Source organism: Lepidochelys olivacea (assembly GCF_965140295.1).
Source record: "Lepidochelys olivacea isolate rLepOli2 genome assembly, chromosome: 3".
In the NCBI taxonomy this organism is placed as follows: domain Eukaryota; kingdom Metazoa; phylum Chordata; order Testudines; family Cheloniidae; genus Lepidochelys; species Lepidochelys olivacea.
The window spans coordinates 155,710,900-155,726,111 of NC_140413.1; the positions used below are offsets into that span (position 1 = coordinate 155,710,900).

The following is a 15,212-nucleotide window of genomic DNA, read 5'->3' on the forward strand; positions in this document are numbered from 1 at the left end:
AAAAAAAAAACAAAACCCAAAACAAAACAAAAACCCAGCACACAGAAAGTATCTCCCCAAGCTGTCATATATTCAGCCCCCAGGACACCATCTTTCACCCTTAAAGAACAGGAGGACTTGTGGCACCTTAGAGACTAACCAATTTATTAGAGCATAAGCTTTCGTGAGCTACAGCTCACTGGTGAGCTGTAGCTCACGAAAGCTTATGCTCTAATAAATTGGTTAGTCTCTAAGGTGCTACAAGTCCTCCTTTTCTTTTTGCGAATACAGACTAACACGGCTGCTACTCTGAAACCTATCTTTCACCCTTGATACTCTCATAACCCTCCCCCCACCAGCCTCAAAATACTATTTGAACACACATCACACCCCCTCTCCTGCCACACTCAGCCTCCCCCCCACTACTCCCTCTCCTGCCACGCTCACCTCCCGCCCCCAGACTCCCTCTCCTCCCGCACTCAGCCCTCCCCACCCCACCGCGCGCCCTGCAGCTGAGGGGAGGAGCGGCGCAGGGGGAGCCCGTCCCCGGCCAGTGCGCCTGCGCGGGGCGGAAACACGTGGCCGCGGCGCCGCTGGCCTGGAGCAGAGGCCGGGCCCAGAGCGCCATGGCGGCGGCCGGAGCAGCGTGTGGCGGGGACGCCCCGCGGGCCCCCTGCGCCTTCTCCCCGCGCGGCCGCCGCTCCCTGGCGCTGTGCGGCCCCGACGGGCGCCTGCGGGTGTGGGACACACCGAGCAGCCGCCTGCAGCACGAGTACGTGCCCTCCGCCCACCTCAGCGCCTCCTGCACCTGCCTGGCCTGGGCCCCACCGGGGGGCCGCCAGCCCCCGAGCAAGGTACCGGGGCGGGAGGGAACGTGGGGCCGCGCCGGGCCGGGCCGGGGGGGCCGCCGCCCGCACCGCATGGCCCGCTCGCCCAGTGCGGGGCCGGGCCTGCGCCGCCCCGGCACCATGTGGCTTCCCCGGGGAGAGCAGCCAGCAGGCCCCGAGTGCGGGGGGGGGAGGAGGAGGAGCCCCCCCTACAGCCGGGAACAGCCCCCGTGTGACGGGGACGCGGTCACAGCCCCCTCCCCCCATTTCCTGCAGGCCTCCCGCCTCCTGCCCGCAGCACCCTGCCGGGCAGCGCGACGGCAGACGGGCCCCCGGCAGCGCACGTGGGGCACCCACCCCGCTCGGGCCGAGGCTAGGGGTGGTGGGGCCGACAGGGTCCCCTTCCGGTGGACCGCTCCAGCGAGGGGGGCCAGTGCGGGCAAGCCCGTGGGGGAAGGGAAGAATTACTGATGAGCCCAGGCTTGCGGGTGGGGAGAGCATGGGATGGGGGAATCTTACCTCCCATCGTGTGTGCACCTAGTGGTGAGGCAGTCCTTGGGTGGCCCAAGCTGGTGTTGTGTGTCCTCTTTACACAGAGTTTACAGTCGCTGTGTGTATGGTGCTTTGTCTGTGCCTGTGGGTACTTTATATATGCCACAATAACACCTGTGGTGTCTTTCAGTAGCGAGCCAATAAGCACTTTAGAGGTGTTATTGCACTAAAAGAAAAGGAGTACTTGTGGCACCTTAGAGACTAACCAATTTATTTGAGCATGAGCTTTCCGATGAAGTGAGCTGTAGCTCACGAAAGCTCATGCTCAAATAAATTGGTTAGTCTCTAAGGTGCCACAAGTACTCCTTTTCTTTTTGCGAATACAGACTAACACGGCTGCTACTCTGAAACGTGTCATTATTACACTAAGACTTCCAGCCCCTTTGTGATGTAGGTAAGCATTTTCTACTTTTACAGGTTGGGGAAACTGATGAAGGGAGTATGTGTCTTGCCCAAGGTCACCCAGTGTCCGAAGCTAGGAAAAGAACTCAGGAACAATGATTTATTGTATCTGCGGGACACTTTTGACATATACCTAGTACAGACCCATTTATCCAAAATGCTTGTGTAATCAGAAATATCTGATCCAGATAATTGGGGGTGGAGGGAAGCATTTGGGTAAGCCATTCTCATCTGTGGCTGTGACAGAATGATTTGGCTGACAGGTAGTTCTTCTGAAATAGGTTTGTATTAGCCAAGTAAATTAATTTGAACTGTGTGTATGTGTAATAGCTGTAAGTATGCCTTGCTCAAAGAATGAATCATATTTGCAACATGCTGTCCTTCGTATCCGCTCTATTGGTAAGATACTCTTAAGGAAAGAGTAATGGCATTAGGAATTCATACACTATTAATTTATGTAGAATTCAGTCTTTCCTTTTCGGATAATATCCGCCTCACCATTTTTGCTCTTTGCAAGTCGTTCGTGGAGGGAAATTTTTCCAGGATTCAGGAATGCTTTAAATAGGTATGAGTAACATTCAGTGATTTCACTCAGAGCAGTCATTCTGGAACTTGGAAATTCCAGTGTTGAATTTCAGAGCATTTGTCTATTTTTTACAGTTCATTACCAAACCAAAGGTGTGATCAGAATTCAAACAACAAGGCACTAGCTCAGTTAGGGCCTATCTATACTGAGATTTGAAGGCACCACCTCAGCCATTTTTTTTTTTTTTAAGGATAAAAACAGTATTTGAACCTTGTTCTTGTTCAGAAAGTACAGTTTCCCCTGGCTAGTAGTATAGACACGGCGTAACAATATTATAGTGTGTATTTCTATAACATCTGTATAAGGATTTCAAAGTGCTTTATATACTTGTTTAATTTATTCTGAGAGTACTCCAGAGTATTATCCCATGTTACTGCTTGGGAAATCGGAGAGATTGTGAATTGCCCAAGGACACAGGATTTCTGTGGCAGAGAGAAGTAGTTCAGATCTCCTAACTTATTGTCCTGTACTTTAATTTGCTCAATTATAACACACTTTTGAAAACCATATTTATAATTTGGTATCTGTGCTGACTGAAGAAACTGCAGGGCTCTCTCACCTAGTATATTGTATGTTGGGACACCATTTCGTAGCACAGATTTGGTTTTGCCTGTGTGGATGGACCCAAAGTATGTTATAACCTGTAATATAGCTTTCAAACATTGTTATAACATGGTGTCCTGGCATGATACAATGTGTACATGAGCTTCTTAAGCAGCTTTCTAGCAAGATCTATGTTTGAAAATGGTTCTTCAGAAGAGGGCTAACATGTTTTTAAAATCTAGGTGTAGACGGGGCTTTTTATCTTGTGTGAGGAACTTTGTCGAACACTGGGTCACATCTTAGTGCTAATTATCTCTTAACATGTTAAACTCTGAGCATTACTTAGATTTCAGCATGTTCTCTTGTGGAATTGGTAACTTTTTATATCTTGCAGTATTTATTCTGTGTAGCTTTGCAACTTGTTGGTTTGGCTCAGATTGAATGAGCAGGGAAATAAAAAAAAGCTTAAAGCTCTGGTAGGTGAACCAACTAAAGGATGCTTGTAACATAAGTTTTGGTTTTTTTGCACTGGAAAGCTTGCTGTTTTCTGCTCATGTGTCATATGCTTTAAGAACAATCATATGCCCAACTTGATTATCACACGCATTGTAAGGAGAGTGATCACTTTAGATAAGCTATTACCAGCAGGACAGTGGGGTGGGAGGAGGTATTTTTTCATGCTTTGTGTGTATATAAAAAGATCTTCTACATTTTCCACAGTATGCATCTGATGAAGTGAGCTGTAGCTCACGACAGCTTATGTTCAAATAAATTGGTTAGTCTCTAAGGTGCCACAAGTACTCCTTTTCCATATGCCAGTAGATGCCTCTAGGTGGTGTTTGGCCAGGTTCCACTTACACAAAGGCAGAGTATGTTCTGGACTCTTGCCACTTCAATGATGACCACACGTTTTTTGGCCAGTATGGGGATGAGTTATAGAAATTGGTAGGATCTTGAACTCTAATCCTGGGAATTCCTAGCTCTGTGATAGCTGCTTGGAGCACACATCTCCCTAATCTCTGTATATGTGCTTGTAGTGTGGGAGGTATTTTAGCTTTTGTTATGGTGACACTATTTTCTTAAAGTGCTGGTCAGTAGAAAGTCTCCCTGAAACAGACCCTTATAAAAATCTACTTTTTATGTGAGGATATTAGGGAAAAGCATGCCCTCTTAAAAGAAACAAATCAAATTATTTTACCATAACTGCTTTAATTAAAATACTAATATTCCTCAGTCAAAATCATAAATTAATTCTAAATATTTCTTCAATCCCTAGCATCTGAAAAAATAGTAAGGCACTCGTAGGTGGCAGGATCAAGTTCTGTGTCTTGCACGTGAAAGCCTAGATGTTGTCTGGTATCTTAAGGCCCTGATTCTGCAGTGAGCTCCGTGTTGGGTTGCAGTGAAGTTAATAAGAGATATTGCCATGTGGTGATCATTGCAGGACCAGGACCTAAGACTGGTTTGTATTTTAGTTCTATGGATTTTTTTTTTGGAAGGGTGTGAGTGAGGCACTTTCTAGATCAATATCTAATTCTCATGTTTGTTTAGCACCTTTTATTCCAAAGTCACCATACCCAAATGCCCTCATTAGCCAGGCTTTTGGGAGCATTTCAGCAAAGATATAAGGTAACTTAAAAACAAGTTCCCTTTGGAGAATCTTTGCTACTACCTGGCTTGCTCATTCTGTGACATCAGAAATGCTATGAGTTGGATGGACTTCGGTAAGACTTGCTTGTATTTGTAATGTGGTCTGGAATGGTGGGGGAGGGGGGAAGAGGTGATGGGAGGGAGGATAGATTAGTAGGTGCTTCTGTGCTGATGGCTGGTTGCTTGCTATTTCAAGGGGAAAGGGTTTTCAGCACCCATCTGTGTTTAACTGGTTTCATTTTTCCTTTGCAGTTCATCTTTAGTATGAAAGAGTATTAGTAAATGCAGATAGTGTTTAGGGTCTTCTGGTACTATCTGGGCATCCAGTGCAAACATAGGCCTGATCTTCACTGACCAAAGAACTGTGTTTAAACACAGCTTTAATGTGACTGTCTCCAAACAAGTTTAGTTAGTTGGTTTAATGTTCAGACCTAGTATTGATCATGACTTTAAACCTAGATTAACATGCATTAGACCTACTTTGAAATGTTTAGTTCCAGGTATGAACGTGCTTTGGGAGGTGTGTTATAGTTTTTGCTGCACTCATGTTTTTGATGCATTTTTTTAAAAACTCTTCCTTTGTCTCTGAAAATGAAGCCTGAAAGTATGTTCCTGACAAGCAAAGACCTCAGCTTTCTACTTAGGTTTGGCTTTATTTGAAAGCTTTTGGAATGGAGTTAGATATTTTTTAAACTGGCATAGAGTTAACTTCAGCTAAAATTATTCTATTTTTGCTTGCCAAATATCCTACATTTAGCCCTGCATCAAAAGTTTTTAAAGTACTGTATCTTCAAGGATCCAAAGTCTGTCTCTCTCTCTCTCTTTTTTTTTTTTTTTTTTTTTTGGGGGGGTTGCATTGTTTAAAATTCAAAACTTAAATGTGTAAGCTTCCAGATGCCCTGCGGCTCTCATATCTTCGGGCTTGGGCACAAACTAATTACATGCTGCATGTCACCTATTGTAATGTAAGAATCACACCTATGTAGGTGGAGCAGCAAGGCTGTCACAGAGTTGGCTGCTCTTCTTTTAAGCCCACAAGGAGTCCTTTTTGCGCTTCCTGGCAGTGCATTAGTGCAGATACCCTGTTCTGTAGAGGAAACATCATTTTGTGTCTGTGGATAGAAAGTTTTTAAAAATGAAATCTGAGATGACCGAGTGTCTACATAAGGTACAACAAACTCGGCAGAAAAATGTTTTCCTTTTGCTTGCGGTTGGGGCTGCTTTGTTCTTCTGAAGCCCTTAAAGAGGTGAGTATGAACACAGTCTGACATTAAACCCTTGTGAGCAGAAGTGTGGTGGTGGTGGCGGCGGCCTTTCCTCCTCTATTCTTTATGGTTTGGCATCCTGAAAAACTGATTTCATTTACCTAACCTGGCCATCCCACCACACTTCTGGCCAAAGAGGACAGGCTGAAACTCTGTGTAGAGATTGTCAGTGGCTCTCAAACTGAGAGCGCAAGGGATTAAAGAATGGTCTGAGCGTGGGAGCCAGGAACTATGAGATATAATGCCTGTTCGGATACTGTGTTCCTTTGTGGCCTTGGGCAAATCACTGTGTTGTCCTAATTTTCCCCAACTGTAAAGTGGGAATAGCACTTTCCTCTCAGGAGAGTTGAAGATTTATTTAATGTTTGTAAAGTGCTTTTAAAAATGAAAAGTACTATAGAAATGCTAAATTCTGTTATGGTTTTGATCTTCCCCTTTGGGGATGAAGCATACTCCGTGTTCTACCTTTCAGCCTGGCTCTGGGAATAAAGCAAAGACTAGAAAATTACCTTGGGATTTTCTTCATGGAGCACCAGACTATCTTTGGGTTTGTCTACACTAAGATTTGTAACCCTTTTAGTTGACATATTAAAACATGATCGTGTCCTGTCTACACTAGAATTTACACACATTTGTTCCCAATTGTGTTTGAACTCTAGGGTTACGGAACCCTTATTTGGGGAAGCTGACCAGACTAACTTGTTACCTTTTTTTTTAACCCTGCTCCCAATCTCTTTTCAGGAGGGTCCTCAGAGGAAAAAAAGGAAATCTGAAGCTGCAGAAGCTGGTGAACAGTTTGACCTGTTGGCTATTGGTACAGCGGTTGGCAGTATTTTATTATACAGCACAGTTAAAGGAGAATTACAGAGCAAACTAGTAAGCATCACATCAATCTTTCTGCATATTTGTAAGGTCATATCTGTTGCTCAAAGGGGTGGGCTAAGCTAGTTTAACAAAGTTTTAAATTCTGCATGGTTATGTAGTTACACATATGAATGGGCATGTAGTATCCACAAGAATGTCAGAATGACTCTACTTCTAGTGTTGCTAGTATGTATAGGCTGAGGAATTACTTTTTCTAGGCTAGCACAACATCATACGATTACATGTACATTTGTAATTCTTGAGTTCCTTTTAACTCAAGAGAATAGTAAGGATTTAGACACCATGAAATTCGTCTTGGGTGTATTGCGTCTTCAACAATTAGACAATATTCTGTGTCTGAGAATTAAAAAAAAAAATTGCTTTGGCTAGCATGGAGATGCTACTTGTACTGGCATGTTGGCTTTTGTATAAAAGCGTGAATCACAGACTTAGCTTTCCATATAAAGTCTTATGTGAGTCCTTATATTCTCAGCATATGGTTTTCCCAAACCCATCAAGTGATGGTTCCATCCTGCTGTCATTTTTCCTTCTTAACATCACCTCTTCTCTTCCTTTTCATTTAGCCTTGATTTGTAACAAAAGAAAGGAATATAATGGTTGATATCAGTGTTAATAATTTGGAATAGACATACAAGACTGATTTCCTGCTCCTGGTTCTAGACTATTAGTCATGTGGCATTGATGCACTGTGTGTATGTATTACATATGGGAAAGCATCTTTGTGCCTTGTTAAGTTGGGTACTGGTTTAACAACATTAGCTTAAAATTGATATGGTGAATGCTGAAACTTTGCTGGTGGCATGTCTTTATTTTAGCCACAAAGTTCATGTTTTTTGATGGGTCCACAGAAATGTTCACCATTTTTCTTTTGTTAGTAACAGAATAGTGGCTTGTATTTGGGGTGTCATTATTTAAAAAAAAAGATATTTAGAATTGCAAGAACATTCCTCACTCTTTCATAACTGAAAAGTTATTTTTGGTTTTGAAATATATCAAATTAAAAATTTTCTCTGCCCATATTTAAGCATAATGTCTTGCTGTGATGATACTTACTTGGTTTCGCTCACTGCTGACTTGCAGTGAAGACATTTTCATCTTGGCTGTCTGAGCAGGCTGGTGCTGAATTAAATAGTAAAATTCGGTAAATTTACAAGAAACTCAAATTATGACTACAAGTGGATTAGCGATGCTCTTACAAAACTTTTCTAGGCATGTGTTTCATCCCCTCATTCTGGTTAGAACAGTCTTAGTTAGATGCTGTTGTTGCTCCTTTGGTAGCCACTTGAGTTCTAATACGAGGTCTCAGATTAAGTATAATCCAGTGCATTTTTTCCCCACACTGATAAACTCCCATGTTTGGGACACATGATGCCAGGATTATTCAATGACTTGACTAATGAGCCCTGTGATGGGATCTCTGGGGTGCAGCCTGGGACTGTGGGACCACTGTGCCCCCTGAGCTCTCTCCAGCCTGGGCTGCCTCTCACAGTGCCTTGCTAGTGACCAGCAGCAAACACCTCCAGTTGCTGTTATCGTTCAGCACAACAGCATGTGGAGCCCCACACCCAGCTATATTGCATGAATGCTCCCAGAGCCACTCACGAATCACACAGAGAAAGGCACCAGAGCCAAATTCCCTCAGCTCCCAGCACTGCATCTTAGGAATATACCGTCTTGCACTGCTCAAGATGAGCAGTGCAAATTTATTAATCGGTTCACTACTTCATCAATGGAATGTGCATTTGCAAAACCTGAGCAGATTTGCCACACACTTTATACAAACTCATTGGTAAAGATAAACAATAAAACAGATTTATTGACTATAAAAGATTGATTTTAAGTCATAGGCAAAAAATTAGATTTAGTTACCAAAAGAAATAAAATATAAACACACAGTCTAAATTCTCACCCCTATTAGACTGAGCAACAGCTAGACTAAGTAGTTTTTCTCACCCCCCACTGGATATTGCAGTTCATAGTACACAGATTTCACCCTTGAAATCTGGGCAAGTCCTCTCAGTTGGAGTCTTCAGAGTGTCCTTGTTGCTTGCAGCATGGTTGGGTGAAGGAGAAAGGGGCCACATGCTGGGCCTGGGTCTGTTTTATACCCTGAGTCCTATGAGCCGGAGTCTCCAGGCAAGGGTCTGAGCAATTCCCCTGGTGTGGCGTCATGCAGGTGAGTCATTGCATTGTAGCTCCCTTGCTGGACAATGGTTGTTGATGGGTTGATTGACTACTTTCCTTGCTGTTGTCTCTGGGGAGCTAATATCTGGCTGATTTCCCAACTTACATTCTCTTACATATGAAGTTATGAGAATTGTGTTGTATGGTTGTCACTGAAGCAACCAGGTTTCAGTGACAACCATACAATACAATTCTCATAATTTCATATGCATTAATGATATACATATATGGATAGAGAAATTACTTTCAACTGATCATAACCTTTCCCCTGATACCTTACAATACATGCTTTATATGTAAGATCACAATTATATAAAAATGAATATGGGGGGTTACAGGACGCTCTCCTAAGGTATAGAATGTCACAACCCCAACCTTCTCTAAAATCTCAGAGCTGGAAACCCTTCTGCTAGTGCCTCTGGTTTTCATCCTCCTGCCTTTTCTCTTTCTTTTCTGCCCCTGATCAAAAAACTCCTTGTGTAGAGTATCAGATTTAGCTGCCTTTAAAGATTACATTGTGACAGTCCCCATTTTCTTCCTTGTTTGGTCTAGACTCTATTTAATGTTGAGATATTCATTAGAGTGTTTAGTTATGCCCATCCAGTTGTTTTCTAGGCCTGTGAGCTTGCAGCCATTTTGATCACTTGATGGACAAGAGAGGTGGCTGATGTTTCTTGCTGAGTCCTTGGGTCGGGTTGGGTCTGGTCTAGTGATGGCTCCTTCTGAAGTGCTCAATACAAGGAAATGGCACTTATTTAGCAGCTTGTTTGGACAGGCAGGCTCTGAGGTGTCCATCTGAGAGATATCTGTATGGTCAGGGAAGCAGGCAAGCAAGATGCATAGTTTATTCAGAAGGCTGTTTGGGCTGTATTTATGTTGATGTGATGAGGAGGGGGATGGTTTTCTTTATCTGTGACTTTAAAGTGCTAGCCAGCTTGAATTCTCTCACTAAACCTTACATTACTTAAAGACTTTTAAAGGTGTAACCACTTACATTTCTAGCATCTAGATGTATGTTTGTGAGACCAGCTTAAAACTGCAGTATAGTCCCGTCTCTCTGTTTGAGTGAATAACCCTTTTCATATTTTCCATAACCTGATTTAGCTTCCCAAAAGTGGCCTGTTCTGTATGCTAATTGCACAAAAACTCGTTAGCCAAGGCCCTCTTCATTTGCCCATTAACAATTAAACCTTTTGTTTCTCTTGTAGGATGGTGGTCACGACAATAGAATAAACTGTGTACGGTGGCACCAGGACAGTGGTTGTTTATATAGTTGTTCAGAAGACAAACACATTGTGGAATGGAACACACAGACCTGCAAAGTGAAGTGGTGAGTGAGACTGGTCTGCAGTCAGTAGTGTCAGCATTTCTTTTACACATGCCCTTTTTCCCCTCATCAAAGCATTTTGGTCAGGTCTAGTTGGAGGTGCCATATTTTGCTATGCAAGGCGTTTGGACACTGAGCTTCATGCCAGTAGGGGCTGGTAGCCAGTCTTCTGTGCTGAAGGGAAAACTGTCACTCTGCTGGGCTTCGAAGGGGGGCTGTTGTGGCTCTGTTAAGGGCATAAAGGATGCTCTATGCCAAGAAAATGATTGGGTCTGGCATTTCTACAAAATCAATTATAAAAAATATCAGACATTCTTATCACAAGTCTCAGCAAAAATATACATTTGAATTCTTCGAGTGCTTGCTCATGTCCATTCCACATTTGGTGAACACCAGTTATGGAAAAGGTTTTATCTGTCTTTTATTCAGAACTGTGTTTAGGCTGTCTTCACAAAACCAGATTTCACAAGCATTTAATTTAGAACATGTTCTTGTATTCTAAAGTAGGTCTGTTGAAACTCTAAAATGTGCTGTGCAGTACACTGTCTTCATCTAGTATTTCACAGTCACGTAGTTATGTAAATCCGTGTCAGCCTTTTGAAATGCAGGCCAAGATTTTCAAAAATATTGAATGCCCAGCATCTCCTGCTGACTTCATTGGGTGTGCGCTCATTGCTTCTGAAAGTCAGACCACTTGTTTGGATGTTTAAATACAGATTCAGAGCATAACCTCAGGCACCCATTTGGCACCCATTTTTTTTTTTGAAGGTCTGAACTGAAAACTATTGAAGTGGTAAGACCATTGCAGAAAATTCATAGATTAAATTGCTAATATGTAACCACAACAAAACACATACGTTCTAGTATAAAAGGGCTAAATATTTAAACATCTCTGAAATATGCCCATGACAGCAATCTTAATTGGCTCTTGTTCTATTGTATGCTGTGTGGAAAGCAGCTGGGGTAGCAATATTGTCACAGATCATTTCCAGTAAGGTACAGTAGCTGGCAGCCTGTCAGATTGTCTGCATTATACACAACCATATGCTTGTACAGTTGTATGCCACAGTTAAGATTGTCGATGTTAGATTATGGATATCACTAACTGTCAGGCAACCATGCTAGTGCATAACCTGTCTGTAGTATACATAAGGAGTTGGTGCTTTTGTTCACGCTAGTGAGGGAAATGATGCTGAATGTCTGTTCTAGCTAGTGTAGACTGTATGCAACTGTGGCAGTCCATGGCAGATTTGTAAAATGGCTTACACTGCAGCTAGTGGTCACCCCAGGTAATATAGACAAGACAAGTTAACCTCATTTCTTGCTAGAACTGAAACCTTTGAAACAGAACCAGCTTTAAAAAGTAGGAAATCTTAAAAGGAGGCTTTTTCCTCTCTGATGAAACAGTAAGTATATTACACAGTTTTACAGAACATCATGGAACTTCACTATTGGCATAGTGTTCAATAGTTCATTGGTTGCTCTGACTTCAGCAGTATGTATGGTAGGATTGCTACATTGGTGTGGAATCTGGTTGTGGGAGACAGACATCACAAAATGTGAAAGGTTGTGTAAGCCTTTCTTTTAAGTAATGCACAAAAATGCCCTTTTAGCCTGACTACTGCTGAAAACATTCTCAGAACTAAATTTGATGGAATTCCTCAGTCCATGGGACAACTACTTTCTATACTCCAGCATCCTCTTGGTTTAATAGCCTCATGTGTGTTTGTTTCTGTTTCCTGTTGCACTGTTGTAACTCAGCCACCACGCAATGTAAGATTGAGAGGGTGAGTTCAGGTGCATGAGAAGGCTTTTTATCTGCTGCTGAAACTTTCTGTATAAAAGCTTGACCATTGTTAAAACTCTTGTTTTTATCTGTCTTGCGTTGTCTGTCTCAAGCCTTGTCTAATTGTGAAAGTTGTACTTACTGATAAATCCCCTTGAGTGTATACTCTTAAATTGGTTTGAGTGAATTATATTAATTTAACTTAAGAATATTCCTCACCAATGTAAACTTAAATTGATACGTCAGTAAGGAATTGACTTATATTAAATCAACATCAGTCACTCTTAAATGGATTAACAAGTGTTCATCAAAGGTGATTTGCATAGATTTGACCAAACATCTCAACTGTGTGTACACAGTGCCTCGGTTTACGGCTGCTACAAAACCGATGGAGTTCACTAATTTTTCTGAGTCCATAGAAATGTCTGTTGGCTTTCAGCAGCAGAATAGTAGACTCTTGTGAGATGTCTCTACAATAGCTATTTAGGGTAAAATTTTCAAGTGCCCTAAATGATTTAGGAGCTCAAATACTGTTTTCAGAAGTGACTTGGGCACTTAGGCTGCTACCTCATTTTGAAAATAGGACTTGAACTCCTAAATCAAAAATGTGTTTTGCCCTTAACCCCAAACAAACCTGATACTCTTTGAAACACACAATAGTCCTGTTTGCAATAAATTATTTGCAGTAAAACTTAATATCCAAAACTGATTGAGTTTCAGGCTCATGTGATCATGAGACAGTCAAGATGATATTCTTGTGCTATGGTTGGATGCTGATGCACATCCCGCTGAAGTGAATGGAAAGAGTTCTGTTCACTTCAGTGGGCATTGGCTAAAACCCATAGATTGGGCCACATTTTCTTTTGTGGTGAAGCAGCTTTGCACATCAGCACCAGAAGAAAGCAGTCTGAAAATGACTGACTAGCCATGGGAGAGTCACATCAGTTTATGGGAATCCTCTAGAGCCAGCATAGTGGGATATGGGTTTGGGTAAGGTAGAATACATGCATGAACCTGAGCAGCTTCATGAGCCTCTTACAGAAGTTAGCAGTCATTAAAGATTAGAGAAGTCTTCAGACAGTTCTAACCATACACCAGGGGGACTGACCAAGCCTTTTGCACAGCCAGAGCAGATCAGGGAATGCAAAGGTGGTTTAAATCCACATTTGCCATTCCTTCCTGAGCTGTATTGTGCAGTCCTCTGCTGCAGGTGATATTACTTGAAGGCTATTGTGTTCTTAGATGCTGAGCCATCCACAAACACCCTGCCATTCCAGACCCCTGACAGGGATGAGTGGTTGTATGGCTGGGGAAAAATGACCTATTTAACATGACCTGGTATCCAATTACCTACATGCTTAAGACACCCTCATTTGCCCTCCTGTAGTTTCTCAGGCACCACTTCTTTTCCCCCCATTCCACTATCGCTGCTGCGATTCGGTACAGAGCAGGGAGGGAGTGGTGAGCTGGCCATCTTGTGAATTCTCTCCAAGTGAAGTTCTTTTTGGAATGACTCGTTCTGCAGATGGTATTTTCTGGTTGACGTGGTAGTTCACATTGACCAAAAGTAGCACAATAAGACATCATATGAATCACAACATCATCATCATCACATGCACTCCAGCATATCCCAGGTACTTATCTATTGGATCAACCCCGCCTATTGTTGTGTTTGTATTTCATTTTGTTCAACATCAGTATCTATCTTCTAAGGACCACATCTATTCTCCTGTTACAGCACAGGAGGTATGTGACCACTGGAACCATGCTCAGCTACAGATGAGTGGGCTCCTGCCCTATGACCTGCCATTGTTGTGCTGGGTTCATCATTGTCCATGGCTTTCCTACCACTGCTGTTTGTGGCTGGCTGATTTGAAAATCTTATCAGGCACAAGAATGTGCAAATGATGCCGACAGCTATGCAGTCCTCACCACTGTTGGTTTGTTGTGTTTCATGGGCATGGCCTGTGGATTTTTTTTTTTCCCCCCAAGCACTCTTTTACTACTTGCTTTTTTGACATGCTAAGTCTGGAATCTTTGGAAAAGTGAGTGTGATGTTTAAACTGCTATGTCACTTACGCACTTTTGAAAATTTTACCTTCGGAATCCAAAGGGCGTTCTCGCACCATGGTGTAAAGTCAGGAACTGATATCCTGACACTGTAGCGTTTGTTAAATCAGTAGTCTTTGCCCATTCATTAAGCAGAATGCCTTGCTATGATGATACCCACTTGGTTTCGCTCACTACTGATGTGCAGTGGGGACAACTTCCTCTTGGCTGTCTGAGCAGGCTGGTGCTGATTGTAATAGTGTAAAACAAAAGCTGAAGGCAGCAATTGCTAGAGGGTCAGAGTAGCCATTTGTTTCTTTTTTAATTTTGCAAAATCTGCTTTGAAAATTAAAACACAAACCATATCCTCTTGACTTCGAAGTGCCGTCTTTGATAAAGCTAGCACTCAGTAGGACACTTGTAACATTGCATTATCGTTGGTGGAGCTCCACTGGTGGTGGCGGCAAGGGTAGAAGTGCTAGTGCAGACTTGCCAGCAGCAGACTATTCTAGCGTTACCACCAGTGGGAATTGGAAGAAAAATGCATGTGTGGACACAGCCTTAGGTCGTGACAGGATGTCTCAGATTCTGCATCTCAGTCAGTGTAGTGCTGTATTGTCTTTAAAATCGCTCTGGTTCCTTTGTTTGACCACTGTTGTCGTCTTGTCAGCTGGTACGGTCATTCTTTCAATATCTAGCTCACAATGTGTTTAGAGTACAGAAAATGATATAAAGGCTTTGCCAATGTGCTGGTGTGTGTTGGGAATTATGAAACTTATCTGGAATGGGGAGTGAGTCTCTGTGAAGTGATCTTAGTAAGAGAGGGTGGGACTGATTTGGCCTCTCTCCTTTTGCTGCTATATGCCGCTCTGACAACATGGCATCGGTGCAGGTAGCTCTGTACTACATATCCCAGTGTATAGGGGTGGGAGGAGGAGGTGTTCCCATAGTGCTAGGTGCTGCACAGATTCTAAGCTGCTGCATAGCACTTATTTAGCACTGGGGAGGCTGCCATAAGTTACAGAACCACCCAGGGCTGCTTGAGCCATTTCAGTCCTGCAGCAGCCCAGAATCTGAAAGAGACAAAGGTAGCATAAAGCAGCCTTTGCCCTCCTTTTCCCTGGTGTGCGCCTCGTGGGTGGTACTGCACAGAATCTAGCCAGGTGTGTTTTGAAAG

The 15,212-nt window shown here is 42.9% G+C and overlaps 1 protein-coding gene across 1 annotated transcript in view; it reads left to right on the forward strand.

The window, feature by feature from the left end:
• Positions 1-551: 551 nt before the first annotated feature.
• WDR43 (WD repeat domain 43) overlaps positions 552-15,212 on the forward strand; it is a 35,398-nt gene continuing 20,737 nt past the window's right edge. The window contains exons 1-3 of the mRNA XM_084623760.1: positions 552-833; positions 6,546-6,680; positions 10,082-10,203. Coding sequence (XP_084479886.1) covers positions 606-833; positions 6,546-6,680; positions 10,082-10,203 — 485 coding nt within the window. The 5' untranslated portion in view covers positions 552-605. The remainder of the gene's footprint in view (positions 834-6,545; positions 6,681-10,081; positions 10,204-15,212) is intronic.